The 16,283-nt window shown below is 27.1% G+C and overlaps 1 protein-coding gene and 1 long non-coding RNA gene across 3 annotated transcripts; both read left to right on the top strand.

Annotated features, from left to right (window-relative positions):
• The first annotated feature begins 48 nt into the window (after window positions 1-48).
• On the top strand, window positions 49-9,565 carry LOC132918174 (uncharacterized). 2 transcript variants are annotated; one of them, XR_009660408.1, is made up of 10 exons: window positions 49-285; window positions 366-412; window positions 5,476-6,770; window positions 6,907-7,033; window positions 7,361-7,636; window positions 7,721-7,899; window positions 7,984-8,306; window positions 8,759-9,015; window positions 9,087-9,351; window positions 9,428-9,565. It is a non-coding gene; the product is annotated as an uncharacterized LOC132918174 (long non-coding RNA). The 2 variants fall into 2 exon arrangements; XR_009660407.1 differs by having other exon boundaries at window positions 50-285; window positions 6,848-7,033.
• Window positions 9,566-10,485: 920 nt separating this feature from the next.
• LOC132917902 (coiled-coil domain-containing protein 137) lies at window positions 10,486-13,156 on the top strand. The gene is made up of 3 exons (XM_060978891.1): window positions 10,486-10,644; window positions 12,179-12,665; window positions 12,747-13,156. Exons 1-3 carry the CDS (start codon window positions 10,568-10,570, stop codon window positions 12,990-12,992), a joined length of 810 nt encoding a protein of 269 aa, XP_060834874.1. The 5' UTR covers window positions 10,486-10,567; the 3' UTR covers window positions 12,993-13,156.
• Window positions 13,157-16,283: the final 3,127 nt, after the last annotated feature.

The following is a 16,283-nucleotide window of genomic DNA, read 5'->3' as shown; positions in this document are numbered from 1 at the left end:
CGATTGTCGTCAGTACTGCAAATTTCCCACCAACTAACCGTAGTTGGCTTGATTACGTGGTTATCGACGCACTAATCGAATCGATTGTGTTCAATTGCATAAAAAGTGATTATTCTCTCCAATGTGTTATGTAGTTAAATCATTAGTTTTTTTGGGGGGCTAAGCCCCCAGCCTCCTCTATTTGCGCCTATGATGTTTGCGTTTAATTGAAACAAATATTAAAAACGCTAGACATATGGGAAAAATCAAAATTGGAATGGACGTTACTGCTTCTGAGTTTTACGTGTAAAGCAATTTATTTTGTTTAAATTTTTATATAATAACTTTAATTATGTATAATATGATTTATTATATATTTGATAAAGATCATTGGGAAGCATGGACTAATTTTATTGCATCCACTGACATCCAGGTATGTTTATCATTAATAACATTTTCTTAATATTATATAATTTTTAGTTTCTGAATAAATGTATTTGTATCTGTATTTAAATATTAAAAATAACTATGATATAACTTAATTTTTGTTTAGTAAAAAATTTGGCAACAGCGCACCCAATTTCACACGCAATCGTACGCCTTTAAAACAGTTAAAATCATGTGCTATTTGTTATTCTGGCACTGCGCGCAATCGTATACCTAAAAAGGTAAAACACGCGCAATCGTACTCCGCCGCTAAAATCGTTGTAGCGTGCATAAGGGACCGTCGGACATTATTTTTATATCAATAAAATAACGAATATCCAAAAATTTAACAATTAGGTCCACTAAAAACCACTTTTTTGAAAAAAACTCGTATTTATGCAAGTTTTCAAGGTGAATGATTTGTTTTTGAACTCCGAAACTTTACACGTGTCGTTAGATGAGTTGCAGATACATTTTGCGTGCGAAAAAACCGTCAATAATAACGAAAAACGATAAATTTTATTTCGAGTTATCGAGAGCAAAACGCTATTGCTTTTAGGTGCACCTAATGGTAGTTTCAAGGGGATTTTAACGTAGTTCGAGATAACGAAAAATATTAACGTTCGATATAATAAGAATCTACAATATAATAATAATACATTATGTGTATAACATTACTCGGCTTGTCCGGCAGATCGTTCAGATAATTATTTTAATAAATTTAATATTTATACATAAAGCAACACAATAATGAATATATACATATATAATGTCTAATCGAAGTATTTCAACATACTATATCTGCAGCTGATTTAACGCTAGCTGAATGAATATTTCTAGTCTAAATCTTTAGAATAAGAATACTATATAATAATGATTTGTTTGAAGGTTTAAATCGTTTAAAATTTAATAAGTATTTAAAAAATAACTATCATGTCACATGTAAACCATATTTTAGGAAATTACAACTTATTGCGATTTGCAGGCATTATTTGCGACACAGTAGAGCATAACATTACTCTCTGAAATACGAGTACACTATGAACCAAAACTAAACAACTATAAACTGAATCTTAAATTATTAAATATGGTTATGAATTTTATGATTATACCATTTTAAGAATAAATAAATCCAAATATTCGTTGGAAGTGTTTAAAAGTAACTTGTACAGATAAAGTTACTACAAACCTGTATGGACCGGTGAGTTATAAATTATAATAAATCATATATTATTTTATAATATAACATAAGAAATTAGAATACTAAATTATTAAATTAATATACATGTATATATAGGTACTTGTGTAAAATGTAACAGGTATATGTTACAATCGTTGAATATATATATATATATATGTTTATAATATAATGTTTATTAGTTCATGATATACATTAATACAAATCGGTTAGTGTTGATGGAGTAATGAATGTATATTAGTACACTCAAAAGTCAAAACCATGTATCGTTTTGGTGCGTAAAATTCATAGCCACCCGACGATGCACCATTCGTTATATTTCGTGTTTTTTTGCGCCTAACCCGTCTCACGATCAGGCGCGTCCCTGAGGGAGGGCGATAGGGGCGATCGCCCCCCCCCCCCCATAAACCTTGTAATGTTCTGTCTTTGTTTTACAAAATATCCATAATTCTTTAGTACAAATTTTTAATATTTTTTTTAATAATTAAAATTGGGTATGTTATGTAAATTTAATTACCATTTTTTTTTATGTTAGGGTTACAAGTTCCAAATCATGTATTTAACGCCATTGAAGAATGTCCTGATTTTATTTTTCCTTGTATTAGAGAAATTATTTTTATATTATACACTCTTCCAGTTAGCGTAGCAACTGCAGAACGCAGCTTTTCAACTCTTCGCAGGTATCATTTTCACTTTTCAGTTATCAAATTGACATTGAAATTTAAATACATTTTTATACTTTTATTTAAAATCTTTACTAAACTGCCTATATACTTTTTTTAAACACAATTTTAGTTTTTTATAAGTATTTAATATTTTAAATATTTATATAAAAGTATAAAATTATGCATATTGTAAATTTTACTACTAATAGGTACATTTAAATTTTTACTTATACTAAAAATTTCTTACAGCCTTACTTCTCTTTCATTAGGTAGATACTATACTTCAATATTGATTACAGAAAATCAATTATTCATTAATAACATGTATAATCAATAAAGCATTAATTTTATTTACAAACTTAAATTTTAAAGTATTTAAGTAAATAAATTATTTACTACTTATTGCTTATGCATATACTTCTTAGTTATTATTGCTTTGGTGTATTATTGTTTATTAGATTAAAAAGTTAGAGATGCTGACTGGATTAGATCTGTTTAAAATTCATAGAAATGAAACAATTAATACAGACAATATTATTAATCGCTTTGCTGCTTCTAATAAAAGAGTTTTGGACTTTGTTATATAACATATAATAAATATATTTTTTACTATTATTATTATTATTTACTTTAAGATTGTTTTACTGCATCTGTACAATATATCAGAAATCTTTAAAGCTAATATAAGTTGAAATTACATCAAATATATTATAGGTTTAAGTTTTGGTTTATCAAAGTTGTATGTCGCCCACCCCCTCCCGTAGAATTGACCTGAAGACGCCTCTGCTCACGATGCGTGTAATGTTTCCGAGTCTAAAAATAAATCCTTCACCGCGAAAATTTGCATACGAGTTTTTAAAAAAAAGTGGTTTTACTGTACTTAGGAGCTTAATAGTAGTTAATACTGCAATGAATTAAAAATAAGCTCGTGCGTTGCTATTGATGAAACTTTACCTTATAATAATATATTAAACTATAGATGTTTTAGTTAGGTATTTTTAAGAATAAATGACAAGGCTAGGAGTGTCGACTTCCCTTTGCCTAGTCGTTTATTGTCTGTTAATGCTTATATATATATTATTACGATTTGTCGGGATCGTGAATACAGATTTATAAATATTATTTATTTTACACTTTTTATATTACACCTGAGTCTGTGTTGTCTTACTCAATAATGATCTTATTATTCTGGATATATAATTATATATTAATATATTTTCTTACCTGATAATCGTCTTTGACAAGATGACAAATAAAATCTAAACGAATACGTTGGTATTGAAAAATATGTTGAAATGAAATCAAAACAATAGTGATTCGGATTTGAATACAAATTTATAACTTCACTACAAGAGAAATGGTTAATGATAGTATTAAGTTAAATTACCTTTGCTTATAATAAGTAAGACGGTATATCAGTTGCAATGAACTGGCTGTTGGATGGAAGCAGACTTGCCTGAGAGTCAAAATGGGGGCTCTACTTATAGTATTACCTTTTCATAATAAGTTATTATCGTATATTTTTGTGTAATAAAATATGTTATTTGATACAGATATTATTAATAAATAATAAATATATATATGTATAATTATTAAGTGGTGTGCAGTTTTATATAATATTAAAATTCAGGGGTACAAGTATATTTTATTGGTTATTAATATGTTGGTCATTGGGATGTAAGTAATTATAGGCTAGGTATGTAAAGTAATGTAATAGATTTTGACTGTGTAAGGGGGGTGTAAGGCGTCTATAATCGAGCGTGCGACGTGAACTCGTTACAGGACGGGGTGCCGGAGAACGTGCGTTGGTGATTTACTGATTTATCTTCAAACTCCGTAGTGCCTCCTCTTTTTCGTACCCCCGATCCTGCATCGCTGCAGTCGTACTATGCGACGTCTTCACATATAAGAACCACAATTTTACGTACGTCGTTTGTTCATTAACTACTATATCGTCGACAGCGACATATTGCGTCTTTGTATAATTTCACGCTGTTTACGCGGATATAGAAAAATACCATAATTTACACTTCGGATGATGCCGGCCGGTGCTATATCTCAGTCACCACATACACTGATACTAACTGGTTTTACGTATTATATTGTGTGCGTATGTCTCCGATTGCTGGTGTAGCACATGTTGTTGTCCCGTCAACTCTCGCGCAAACGCAAACCGAATTTAAATATATATTATACTCGTCTATACCATTGTATTCATGCAATGTGACTACGGTCTCGTATTTATTAACAGGTGTTGAGTATACCTCATCATTGAGTAATGATGAGTATCAACAATTCTACATACATTATACAGTACATTTTTACATTGACCAAAATAATGTCGGGCAATCCAAATTGTCCAGACATTGTTATAGAATGACCGGTCATAGTAAACAATTATTACTAACTGATTACTTTACCCGAAATTGATGGGCATTGTGCACAATGCCCGACTATCCCACTTTGCCCGTAACATATATATATATATTGAAGATTAGGGAAAAAAAATCATATTTATAAACTACAATGAGAAATGAATAACCAAGTTAGCACTGTCCAGTAGTATAATATACTACTGTACTGTACTTACTTAATATAGATACAACGTATGCTGCGTAAATTAACTCATCGTTCGGAAGTTTATCAGAATGATCCCGATGGAAGTTATCTAGTTTCCAAATCGTAATAGGTTTCCACTGCCGATTCATCGCCTCGCCTTCATTATTTCTAAGGTGGTCCGATAATGTACCATCGTCTGGATTTCCTGACATGTGAGCTACTATGCCTACATAATCAAATACATCGACCCTAAATAAGTTCAGATAGATTTTTATTAAGTAAAAGCACAGTCAGTGTGTTTAATAACATGTGTGAATTTTCTTATGCCGAAATATTTAAAAAATAATTATTTAAAAATTTAAGAATGTTATTAAAAATAAATTTCATGACAAGATCAATTAAATAATGTTTTCAAAAATTATACTTAATAACTAGATGAGAGGAAAAAATTGATTACATTAAAAAAAAAACAATTAATATTAGTGTAATCCATAGTTGAATTAATACATTTTCTATTATTTTTTATTTTTTATAATTTAGGACGTTTTAATACATTTTTGTATAAATTATGATTATTTTTAACGGATTATTAAAATTAATTAATTTTTTTTTTTATTGTTTATTATAAACAATTTTAACTGCATGCAGTATGGTACTGGGCACTGGTACTTACTTCGTGGTGTGCGAAGTTGCCGAGCGACGCCCACAGGACGCTCATCTTGATGAGTGATGAGTTCTGCAGAAGGCAAAACTAGCAGCGTACTGATCGATCATTATGACTGAATTATTTTTAACAATGTCGCGATTATCGTCATTGTCCTGTGTTTCAATTCAGAGGTCGTGTGGTAGCAGAAAAAAGAAGTCTAACATTTTTTTAAAATATAAATGCAAATATATATATATATGAAATTTTAAGTATTTTTTTTGTATCCGTAGGTTTGCAGATATTATTAAATCATTTAAATTTAATTTTGAGGAATTAATTAACCTCAATTAGACGTAATCTAGTAAATACTTAAAATTTCATAATAATTCATAAAATTCTAGTATGATTGTTGAAAAATTCAAAAATTTTAATCGAAACTTTGACTGGTTGCCATTTAGTCAATTTTGATTTTAGAGCTATGGTAAAAAGGACCAAATCGACTTAAAAAAAATCGGTCTATCCGAATTTGGTATTCAATAGACCTGTTGCCATTTAAAAAAATGCAAGTTGTAATGCGCATGCGCACACGGAAAGATCTAAAAAATGTAAAAATCATCAAGAAATGTGTATTTATGTATTCCCTATCCCCTTCCGAAAACCGCATATTAATCCGATGTCACTGGACAGAATTATTTAGTGTTATCTTTAAAAGGAATCGCACTGTATAATGTAGTATTACATAATATCTTATGATGTCTAAATAATTGTATAGTTATAATCAAAAAAAATACGAATAATAAGGTATTACCGATAAACGAATAAAAATAAAACGATAGCGACGGCGACGTCCGAGTGTCCGACAACTGGTAAGTCTCGTAGGCCAAATATTGGGAAAAACAAGACCATTTTATAAATAGCTTCAAACGAATAGACCAGTTATAATTACATTTATAAATTTATCATTATATAATATATTTTCATTCTTCATTCATCATTGATCATTCGTGTTCGTCTATCGTGTTTGAGTTGACGTTTTATTTAGTACCTACACCTATATAAATTTAATTTCGTTTTTACTAAAGAAAAAATGTTCAGTATTTTTAATATTAAAAAAAAATCTTGTGATCGACTAAATGTGCCGGAACATACGCCTTCGACTTCAAGTACAATTGCAGATGAAAACTATGAAGAAAAAGAAGAAAATACAACGGATAATAATATAATCTGTGATGTGCATATAAATGATGAACTTGATTTGGGAAATTTAAGTACAGGACCTCGTCAACCAATATTAAAGGTTAGTAGATTTTTAATTACAATTTATACGTAGGTATATAAATATTATAAATAAGATTTTAAAATATGTTTCATAAGGAGTATTCTAAGAAAAAATTAGGCAATCAAAATCGAAGATTTACATCTTATTATTTTAGTGAGTTCAATTGGCTTGAATACAGTATAAAAAAAGATAGCGTGTTTTGTTTCCCATGCCGTATTTTTTCAACTGCTCGACAAACGGAAGATACATTTACTGTAACACGATTTAATAACTGGAAGAAAGTAAGTTGTAATTAAGCAAATAAGAAATAATACTACACATTTATAAATTTAAAATAATCACAAGTGACAAGTACCTACCCATGTACCTATTTAAAACATAAATTTAAATTATGTATTAAAGAAATAAATATTAAAATTAAATTAGGTAATAATATTATTCAATAATTTGAAGAAAAAATGGATAATTGTATATTTAAATTTGTCTACCATATATTAATTAAAATAAAATAATTTTCTTCATAATTTGAAATACATGTTATTATCATTTACCTACAATAATTATAATAGTTTCAATATATTTTACATGATATTTTATCTAATCTACAGCTTTGTTGTGGATCATAAGATTCTAAGACAAAAAATCAAAACTGAGTTTGCACGCTTCAACGATTAACCACATTAATTGTATGTCAAGATGGTTAGAATATAAACGTTCTTTAAACCAAGGTAGTATCATCTCCAAATTATCAACAGTCAATAAGGAGCACATTGACAAAAACACCGGCAGTATATTAAATGTTTTAATTGATATAGTTATATTTCTTGGACGGCAAGGACTTCCATTTAGGGGTCATCGAGAAAATGCAGATGCTTTAAATAAAGGTTAGGATAAAAAAATTATTATTTGAGATTTTAATTTTGGTTCTCTTTAAAAGTTAGGTTTAATATTTTAATTTCTTATTTTAGGTAATTTTAAAGAGCTGTGCATATTGTTTTCCAAGAAAAAATATATTTCTAACTCAATTAACCATACTAGTTGGGCCATTCAAAACGATTTAATAAATTTGTGCTTCATATGTGAGAGATAATATTGTTTCTGAAGTTAAAAAATGTGGCATGTTTTCCATTTCATGTGATGAAGCCAGGTAAATAAAAAAAATATTTTAAATAATATACATAGTTATTTTGTAACAATTTAAAATAATAAATATCAATGTGTATGAATACAGATCTCATAAAGAAGAAGAGCAAATGTCCATCTGTATCCGTTATACCAACAATTTAGAGGTGAAAGAACATTTTTTAGGATTTGTTGAAATGTCATAGTCAAACTGCTGATGCATTGTATTCATCTATCGTCAACTTTTTACAATTTTGTGATCTATCTGATATTCCAATTGTTGGTCAGTCTTTTGAGGGAGCAAATGTTATGTCGGGTAATAAAGGAGGTGTCCAAACTAAACTTAAACAAATTTATCCATACGCTATATAGATTCATTGCATGGCACACAAATTAAATTTAGTGATTGTGGACTCATGTAAACATTTAAAGGTAATTGTTTTATTTTTTATCAGTTTAAAAAAAAAATGTTTCTATTATATACCTACATACCTATGGCTTTATTACAAATTATAAATATAAATATAATAATCAAACGGATCAAAAGGATCTTAGGAAATTATTTAATACGCTAGAAGCCATCTACATACATTTCTAATATCCTTCAAAAAATAAAAAATTCAATGAAATTCAAAATCAACTTGGTTTGAATTAAAATCATTAGTTCAGTTAAGTGAAACCTGATGGTCCTGTCGCTTTAAAAGTTGTAGCTCAATTATACAAAATGATGGTGTATTAATTGAATTTTTAAAAGAGGAAATTGATGCTCAAATAAATGAAGATGTTGCTGAAGCAATCTGTATTGATTTGTATAATTAAATGCCAACTATATTTTATTTTATTATTCAGTGAAAACTATTGAACTTACTTTTTTATTGTTTAAGGTATTTCAACAATTAAGTCTGATTATTTTGTAGTACATTTATTCATATTAGAGGAAGTCTTAAAAATTATTCATATACTACCAAATCACATTTACAATCAAAATCAGCAACCTTAGGTAATTCCAAATGTTTAATAGATGGAGTAATTACAACTTTACAACAATGTCGCGATTTTGAACAACATTATGATAAACTTTGGAATGAAATGCTTGAATTTAGTACAAAACATGAAATTTCTCTTGAAATTCCTTTGCAATGTATGAAATATAAATATTGAATAATTTATACTAATACTTGACATTCAATTGTTTTATTTATTTGGTTATAGCTGTATCTAGGAAGAGATAATGAAAAGAGTCATCTCAACTCAAAGATTTTGTTTTTTTGTCAACTACTAGTGCTAGTGATGATCATATTGTAGAAATGAAAAAAGAGTGATGGAAAAAGAAAGCGTATTATTGTATATATTAGATTCAATTATCAATATTTTAAAAATATGAATTTCCGAAGAAAGTCTTCAAGTTGCATCATTGGTAGATAGTTAACTAAAATTGAATTTTGAAGTTTCTTCATTTTTAGTTGGTCATTATAAGGTACTTGTACATTACATTATGTCATTAATCATTATTATTATTCAAGCATTTAATTAATGTTTAATATTTTGTTAAGGATTTATTTGGAATTGCCGATCAGTCATTGAAGTCTGAAATGTCTGTTTTAAGAAACATTTTGGGTGAAAACCCTAGTTTAGAGCAAATTAAACATCATTTGGCATTATACAATGGTAAAGTATTTCCAAATTTTTCCAAAATGTTTCAAGTAGTTATTACTCTTCCAATAAGTACAGCAACCTGTGAAAGATCAATTTCTGCTATACGACGTATTAAAATATGGTTTCGTACTTGTATGAATCAAGATAGATTTAGTAATTTAAGTATTTTGAATATAGAAAATGACATTAGTATCAATAATGAAGACATTTTAAATATTTTTGAAAAAACTGAAAGACTTTACAAGTACATTCAAATATATACCTACCTATTTATTTATATATTATGTTCAATTGTGTTACTTATTTAACTACAAATTATTATTATTATTATTATTTTTTTTTTTTAATGAAATAAATCTGTTTATTTATAAAATTATAAATTTGTAATACTATAATATTAATACTTATGTTATATATGTGTTCTATGTATGATACTTATTTACTTAGGTCAGAATTGAAGAAATACAGGTTTCCTTAAAAATATGTACTAATGTACATTGTACTAACATATTATAATTTAAAAAAAAATTTCTTGGGGCTTGAGCCCCCCCCCTAAGTATTTTTACTATTTGCGTCACTGCTAAAATATTTTCTACTTTTAAAAATTTCGGGAGGAACACTCCCCATAGTTCGGCCTTGCTTACAATGGATATATTTTTGAACTGAATACAAAAAAAATTACACGGAATAAAAAGCATAACAATTTACTAGTTGCATTGGTAACTAAAATAATACACTTTAAAATTTAAATCCAAAAACATATCCACAATTTAATGTGTTTTCAGCAAATTATAGAATAGAATATGTATATTTAAAAATAAATATGTGATGTGACCATAATTGTTGTTTATAATTGAATATATAGTTAATATGGTTATTTTGATTCATTCAGTTGGTACTACTGTGGAACTGCTTTCCGAATAATCATTTTATATTCTTATCATTTTTCGGACAAGTGCTTATCACATGGCATCAACGTGCTTTTGTTTTGATTTTTCTGTTTATTTTAATTAAATGTTTATTTCTATTCATATATAATGGCACGCAAGTTTAAAAGTAAAAAACAAAAAAAAGTAAAAGACGTATTTGAACAAATTTCCAAACGAAATGAAGAGTAAGTCAGACATAGTAATTTAATTCAAATTTCTTATTTAATCTACAACTATAATACAGTAGACGCCGCTTATATGACACGGATATAAGGTTCAGTCGCTTATTAAACTCAAAATCGTCTGGTCCGGACGTATCAAAATACATTAAAAAAAAATCTGTTGTAAGACTCAAATTTCGTAAAATAAATAGAAAATAAACTTTTTTAGTTATAATTTAGAAATAAATTGGTATTGAAAAATTAAATAATATTCGTGTTAATTAAATCTAGTTTCTGTTAGTACCTTATAACGTATAATTTTTATCGCAGATAAAAGTTCACATTTATCGCAACGATTATAGTTATTATATTTTCGGAATATTATAACAAAATTAAAAACAAATTAAAATTACAAATTTTTTTCAAAAATAAATAATAAATACATTATACATACATCCTTTATAATTTTTATAATATTTTTATATGTAATATTTACCTATTATAATTTTAGTTTTTTTTACCAAGATTATTAAATTTATTCAATAATAAGTATGTAATATGTAATATGTGTTAAAGTATTAAAATTAAAGCAAAATATGTAGAAAAATAATATTTATAAATACATAATTAATTTTTTTTTCCACTTCGCCTATAAGATTCATTCGGTTATAAGACTCACTTTGTGCTGGTCCTAAAGTGAGTCTTACAAGCGGCGTCAAATGTAATATATGTACCAGTTTCTTTAAATTCTCCATGAAAAAATTGAAAATGCTGAATATATTCCAATAGTTTATAATATTTAAAAATCATTAATGAATCTATTCACAGTAACATTAGTATTTACTGACTTACTATAGTTCTATCAGACATTTATGCTGCAACTTGGGCACTGCAGGCCTAGGTGCAGGTTACATTTTTTAATATAATTAATTTATTATTATAAATAGTATTAATATAATTTAGTGTCTAAGTCTTAGAGCCCCTCTCATGAAATGATGAGGTTTCAACACCACCGCTAGTTGTGACACTGAGTATTATTGGCTATAATTATATTATGAACTAATGGCAATGTATTAATGCACTGTGAACATATTTTATGAATATTATCTATACATTATTAGATTATTTACTTATTAGTTGTCATATTAATTTGAAATACAAAATGTATCTCTTATTACTTACTAGATCTTACAAAAAAATGAACAATTAGTGTTGAGTCATTAAGTGACATTTTCTTAATATGTATTGTTCTACAATGTTTTACATACATAGTTAGTAATAATAATCATTGATTTCATAAACAATTTTTTCAATCGTTTTTAAAACATTCAGTGATTACTTAAATACTTCTTTAGAATATATTGTTTTGTTGTAAAATTAATAATCAAATATACCTAAGCTAACATAGTGACATTTATAAATCTGATCAGAATGTAAAAGTTACTAAATTTAAAATTATTTTACTTCTGCTTGAACTTTATTTTTGATTACACACTATTTTAGGATCTTTATAATTATTATGATTTGGTATACACTAACAATTTTTTACTGAATACAGGTTAAAAGGAAAAACTAATGAGCCTCCCAAAGATCCTAAACGTCAAGATGTGCCTCGGAGCTTACGTGAATTTATGCAACTAAAAAAATTAGCTAAACGTGGTCTTAAAAATAAAAGTCAACCATACATTGATATAGGAAATAGATTATCAAAAAATAATCAAAAATGTGCATTTGAACTAGAAGAAAAACCTGAACAAACACATGTTATTCGGGAAAGCGGAGTTGTTGTTACTGAAGCTACTACTGTTCAGACTGCAAAAGAAAAATTAGTACAAGCTAAACGAAAAAGACAATTAAAAACTAAACTAAAAAGAGATAAAAAAAAAGAGAAAAAAAAACAAAAACTTGACGAAGAAACACAAAATAAAGAAGAACATGCAATTGAATATGTTAAAGACAATATTGAATTTGGAGAAACTGTACATTGTCCTCCAAATTTGACTGTAAAACCTAGAAAAGCAGTTATTAATGATTTTGAAAATAGAGTAAGTAAAAAATCATAATCTGTTATTATTCATGTTTATTCTTGGACTTACTTACTGATTATTAATTATATTTATTTTTAGCCTGGTCGAAAAGATGACTTGTTCTTGAAATCCATGTTAACAGATACTGGCAACTCTGTAAAAGCAAAGAAAATAAATGATGTCATTTTAAAAAAACCTAGTAAAAGTGCAATTCAACGAAAAGCATTTACTGGCAAACGTAAAGCATTGTCTTTATCTGATCGTAGGATAATAGAAAGAGAAAGAGATTCAGCTGTGTTAGCATACAGACAGTTAAAAAAAAATGTAACCAATAAAACTGAATAAAATTAGTAATATTTATATTTAAAAAATTAAAAATTATTTCTTTTATTTATTTTAGATAGTTTATTACAATAATATTATTTAATGAATTTAAATTTAATTTAATTTTTGAAACATAAATGCGTTTTTAATTTGTTTTTATAAACAATAAAGAGACATCAAAAATATATTATAAACTGATTATTTTGTTATAATAAATGTTTCTTTTATGTTTCAAAATAATCAAAGTTCATATTATTTTTATTCGTGAATGTTTATTTTCAAATGCATTTTTGATCTACAAGATGAAAATATTTATATTTGATACCTATTATACATAAAAAAAATTTTTAACCATTTTTATTATGTCAAAATGAATATTGTAATTGTAATACTCACTAAATTTTAATACTAATTTAGTATTATACATATTACATATATAACTAGTAACTACATTACTGCACGTCTGCATTAAATAATTTATAATACATTATAATAATTTATAATGGTAGAAAAAGCTCACATGTTCATAATATATATATGTTGGATGTTTGCATGTTATTCAATAAAAATATATGATGTCATTAATTTAATTAATAGCTATCCAACTGTTGTAGGATGTTGATATTACAGAACAATTAGTTGGGATGTATACTTCTACAAAAATTAACTACACAACTCGGGCAATGCATACGCTCATAATTTAAATTATAATGGAAAATGCAGTCATAATATAAACTTAACTTGTACCATAAATCTTAATAAATTAGCTATTCTGCGCTAATTAATAATAAATAGTAAACACTAAGCAATATGTTTATGTTTAAATCAATTAATTCAATTTAAAGGGAAGTGATGAAAATATATTATTAGTCATACAGTAAAAACAAGCATATTAATTAAATAAGATATTTGTCTCATCATTTAATATTGCTGAAGTATTATATTATGAAGGCATATTTAAACTAAAAACCTGTATAATAGACAGTACACTTACTACATTTCTTTCATATGACCTACATCACGGATCACCAAATGGTAGCCCGCGAACACATTTTATCCGGCCCGCAGACAAAGAATATTAACACATTATGACAACATTATATGTGTTATTGTTGTAAGCTTGTAAATTATTATTTTTGTTAAATATATTTATTGGTTTTTAAATAATGTAAATATGTACTTAAAATTTTGATGGCCTGCAAAAAAATTTCAGATTACTAATGTTGCCCTTACCTAAAATATTAACTGGTGACCCCTGATCTACATGATTTATAAGCTTATAGATTAATTAACATCGAGTCGTAGAAAATTAGTAACTCTGATAAGTACAAAAAAAATAATATTTACTGACAAGGATATTTTATGAATTGGATATTTAGTTTTTGGCGTTTTGGTTATCTATGTTTACTGTTTACTGGCTATCTATAGACTATAATGTATGTGGTACATGGTATACCTATACAACTACACGTTATGTTACATACATTGTAAATTGTAATATAACTAAATAAGTTAAATTCTCTTACGGGCGACGACATTCATGGCGGACTATCACAACATTGAACATCTCACCCTGTAGCAACATAATGATAACTTGAGCTTTTCGTTTTAAACATTAACGTGTAATTATAACTAAGTCAAGAAACTAGAAAGGAATACATATACGTAAGTTTAGGTAAAAAAAATTAGTTTTATATAGGTATATCCGTGATGGGATCGTGTATATTTTTTGAACTATTTATGTAAAATAGTACTCTTCTAGATGTAATTTATTTGATGGATTAACGAAAGTCAGTACTTATTTTGAAACGTTTAAAAATATTGAATTGAACTTGTAAAAATTAAATCTCCAAGGTCCTTATTTAAAATCACAATACACTTTATTGGGTTCTAAACATATTGGTTTATCTTATGTTATTTGTTTCTGTATCCATCTTAAGAGCTGCTATCGTTTTACTTTTTGTGTCTATTATTATTGCTGGTGAAAGATTCTATAAAATATGACCCTACGTCCATAGGGTTTTTTAATTGTGATTTAATATAGGTACATTTTTATGTTTTATCAATAGACTGATATTTTTGGTGTTTAAAATTGGACTAAGCTTGTCAAACTCTTTATTTTCTATGATAGATGTATTGCTTGACAACGTGTTGAGGTATTGATTTCTTTGGTGTGAAACTGACAATGTTTTTTCCTATTTTTCAAAAAATTTATTACGTCTTTCCTCGATAATTTTTAATCGTTTTTCAGCTCTTTTTCTTTATTAGTTATTCTTAGATCAATCTCCAATATGACTCTAGGCCAGAGGTAGGCAACCTATGACTCTTTCGATCTTAAGTTGCAGCTCTCTAGCTAGGCCCATACGCAAAAATAATTATTTTATTATATTTTATATTACATATTTGTTGCTTTTAAGAATATTATTAAATACCTGCACAGGCCATCATAATCAATTAAAATTAAGAGTGTGTACTAAACTTTCCAAACGCATGCAAAGCCAATAATGCTCTCATTGATGTAACGATATAACTATCTATTATTCAATAAATGTATTATTTATTATTATAGCTAAAAATATTTGTATGTTTTTACTTGAATACATATTATTTCGAGTATGAATTCGTTTATTTTAAATCGAAAATCAATTACGTACCTATCTATAAAGTAGTATAAACAAATACTAAAATATTGAAACAAAAAATTTTTGTGGCTATTTAAAAACTGAGAAATTATGTAAATTGTAACTTTTGGCTCCACTGTCTTAAAAGATTGCGGACCCATGCTCTAGGGCTATCGGTGTTCAGTGTCCCCACTGTCCCATTATATTACACATTTTTTTATGTCTACAAATATTTTAGCACTGGTCTAATATTAATAAATACTCTTCAACATTACAAACCTTAACTTGCCTTCCCAATACAACTATAGCTAGCCGCGAAGTTTTTACAAGAAAATAGATATAAGCAACTTCATCAGCTCTTTTGTAGGACGGACCAATTTTTTCCAATTTAATTGGAACTTTTTGTTCATCACTTTTAAATGTATTTAAACAAAGTTGAAGAGTATTATTCAAGAAAAGAACATTAGAAAATCGTACCTAATAGACTTTAATAGGGTCTAGGATTACTCTACTATATACCTAATTTACATGCTAAAATATTCAAATTTAAATTTATTGATGGTAGACGATTAATGACCTAATAAATGGCCATTTATGTAAATTTTTCAAAAATCTCTTCAAAAAATGTTGGTTTCTAAAAGGTCTATCGTGTTTGTATAGGTATTTCATTCATACAAATTATAAGGGTCGC

Source organism: Rhopalosiphum padi, chromosome 1, assembly GCF_020882245.1.
Source record: "Rhopalosiphum padi isolate XX-2018 chromosome 1, ASM2088224v1, whole genome shotgun sequence".
Lineage (NCBI taxonomy): Eukaryota > Metazoa > Arthropoda > Insecta > Hemiptera > Aphididae > Rhopalosiphum > Rhopalosiphum padi.
Note: the sequence above shows the minus strand (reverse complement) of the source record. Positions and strands in the feature narration are given on the sequence as shown.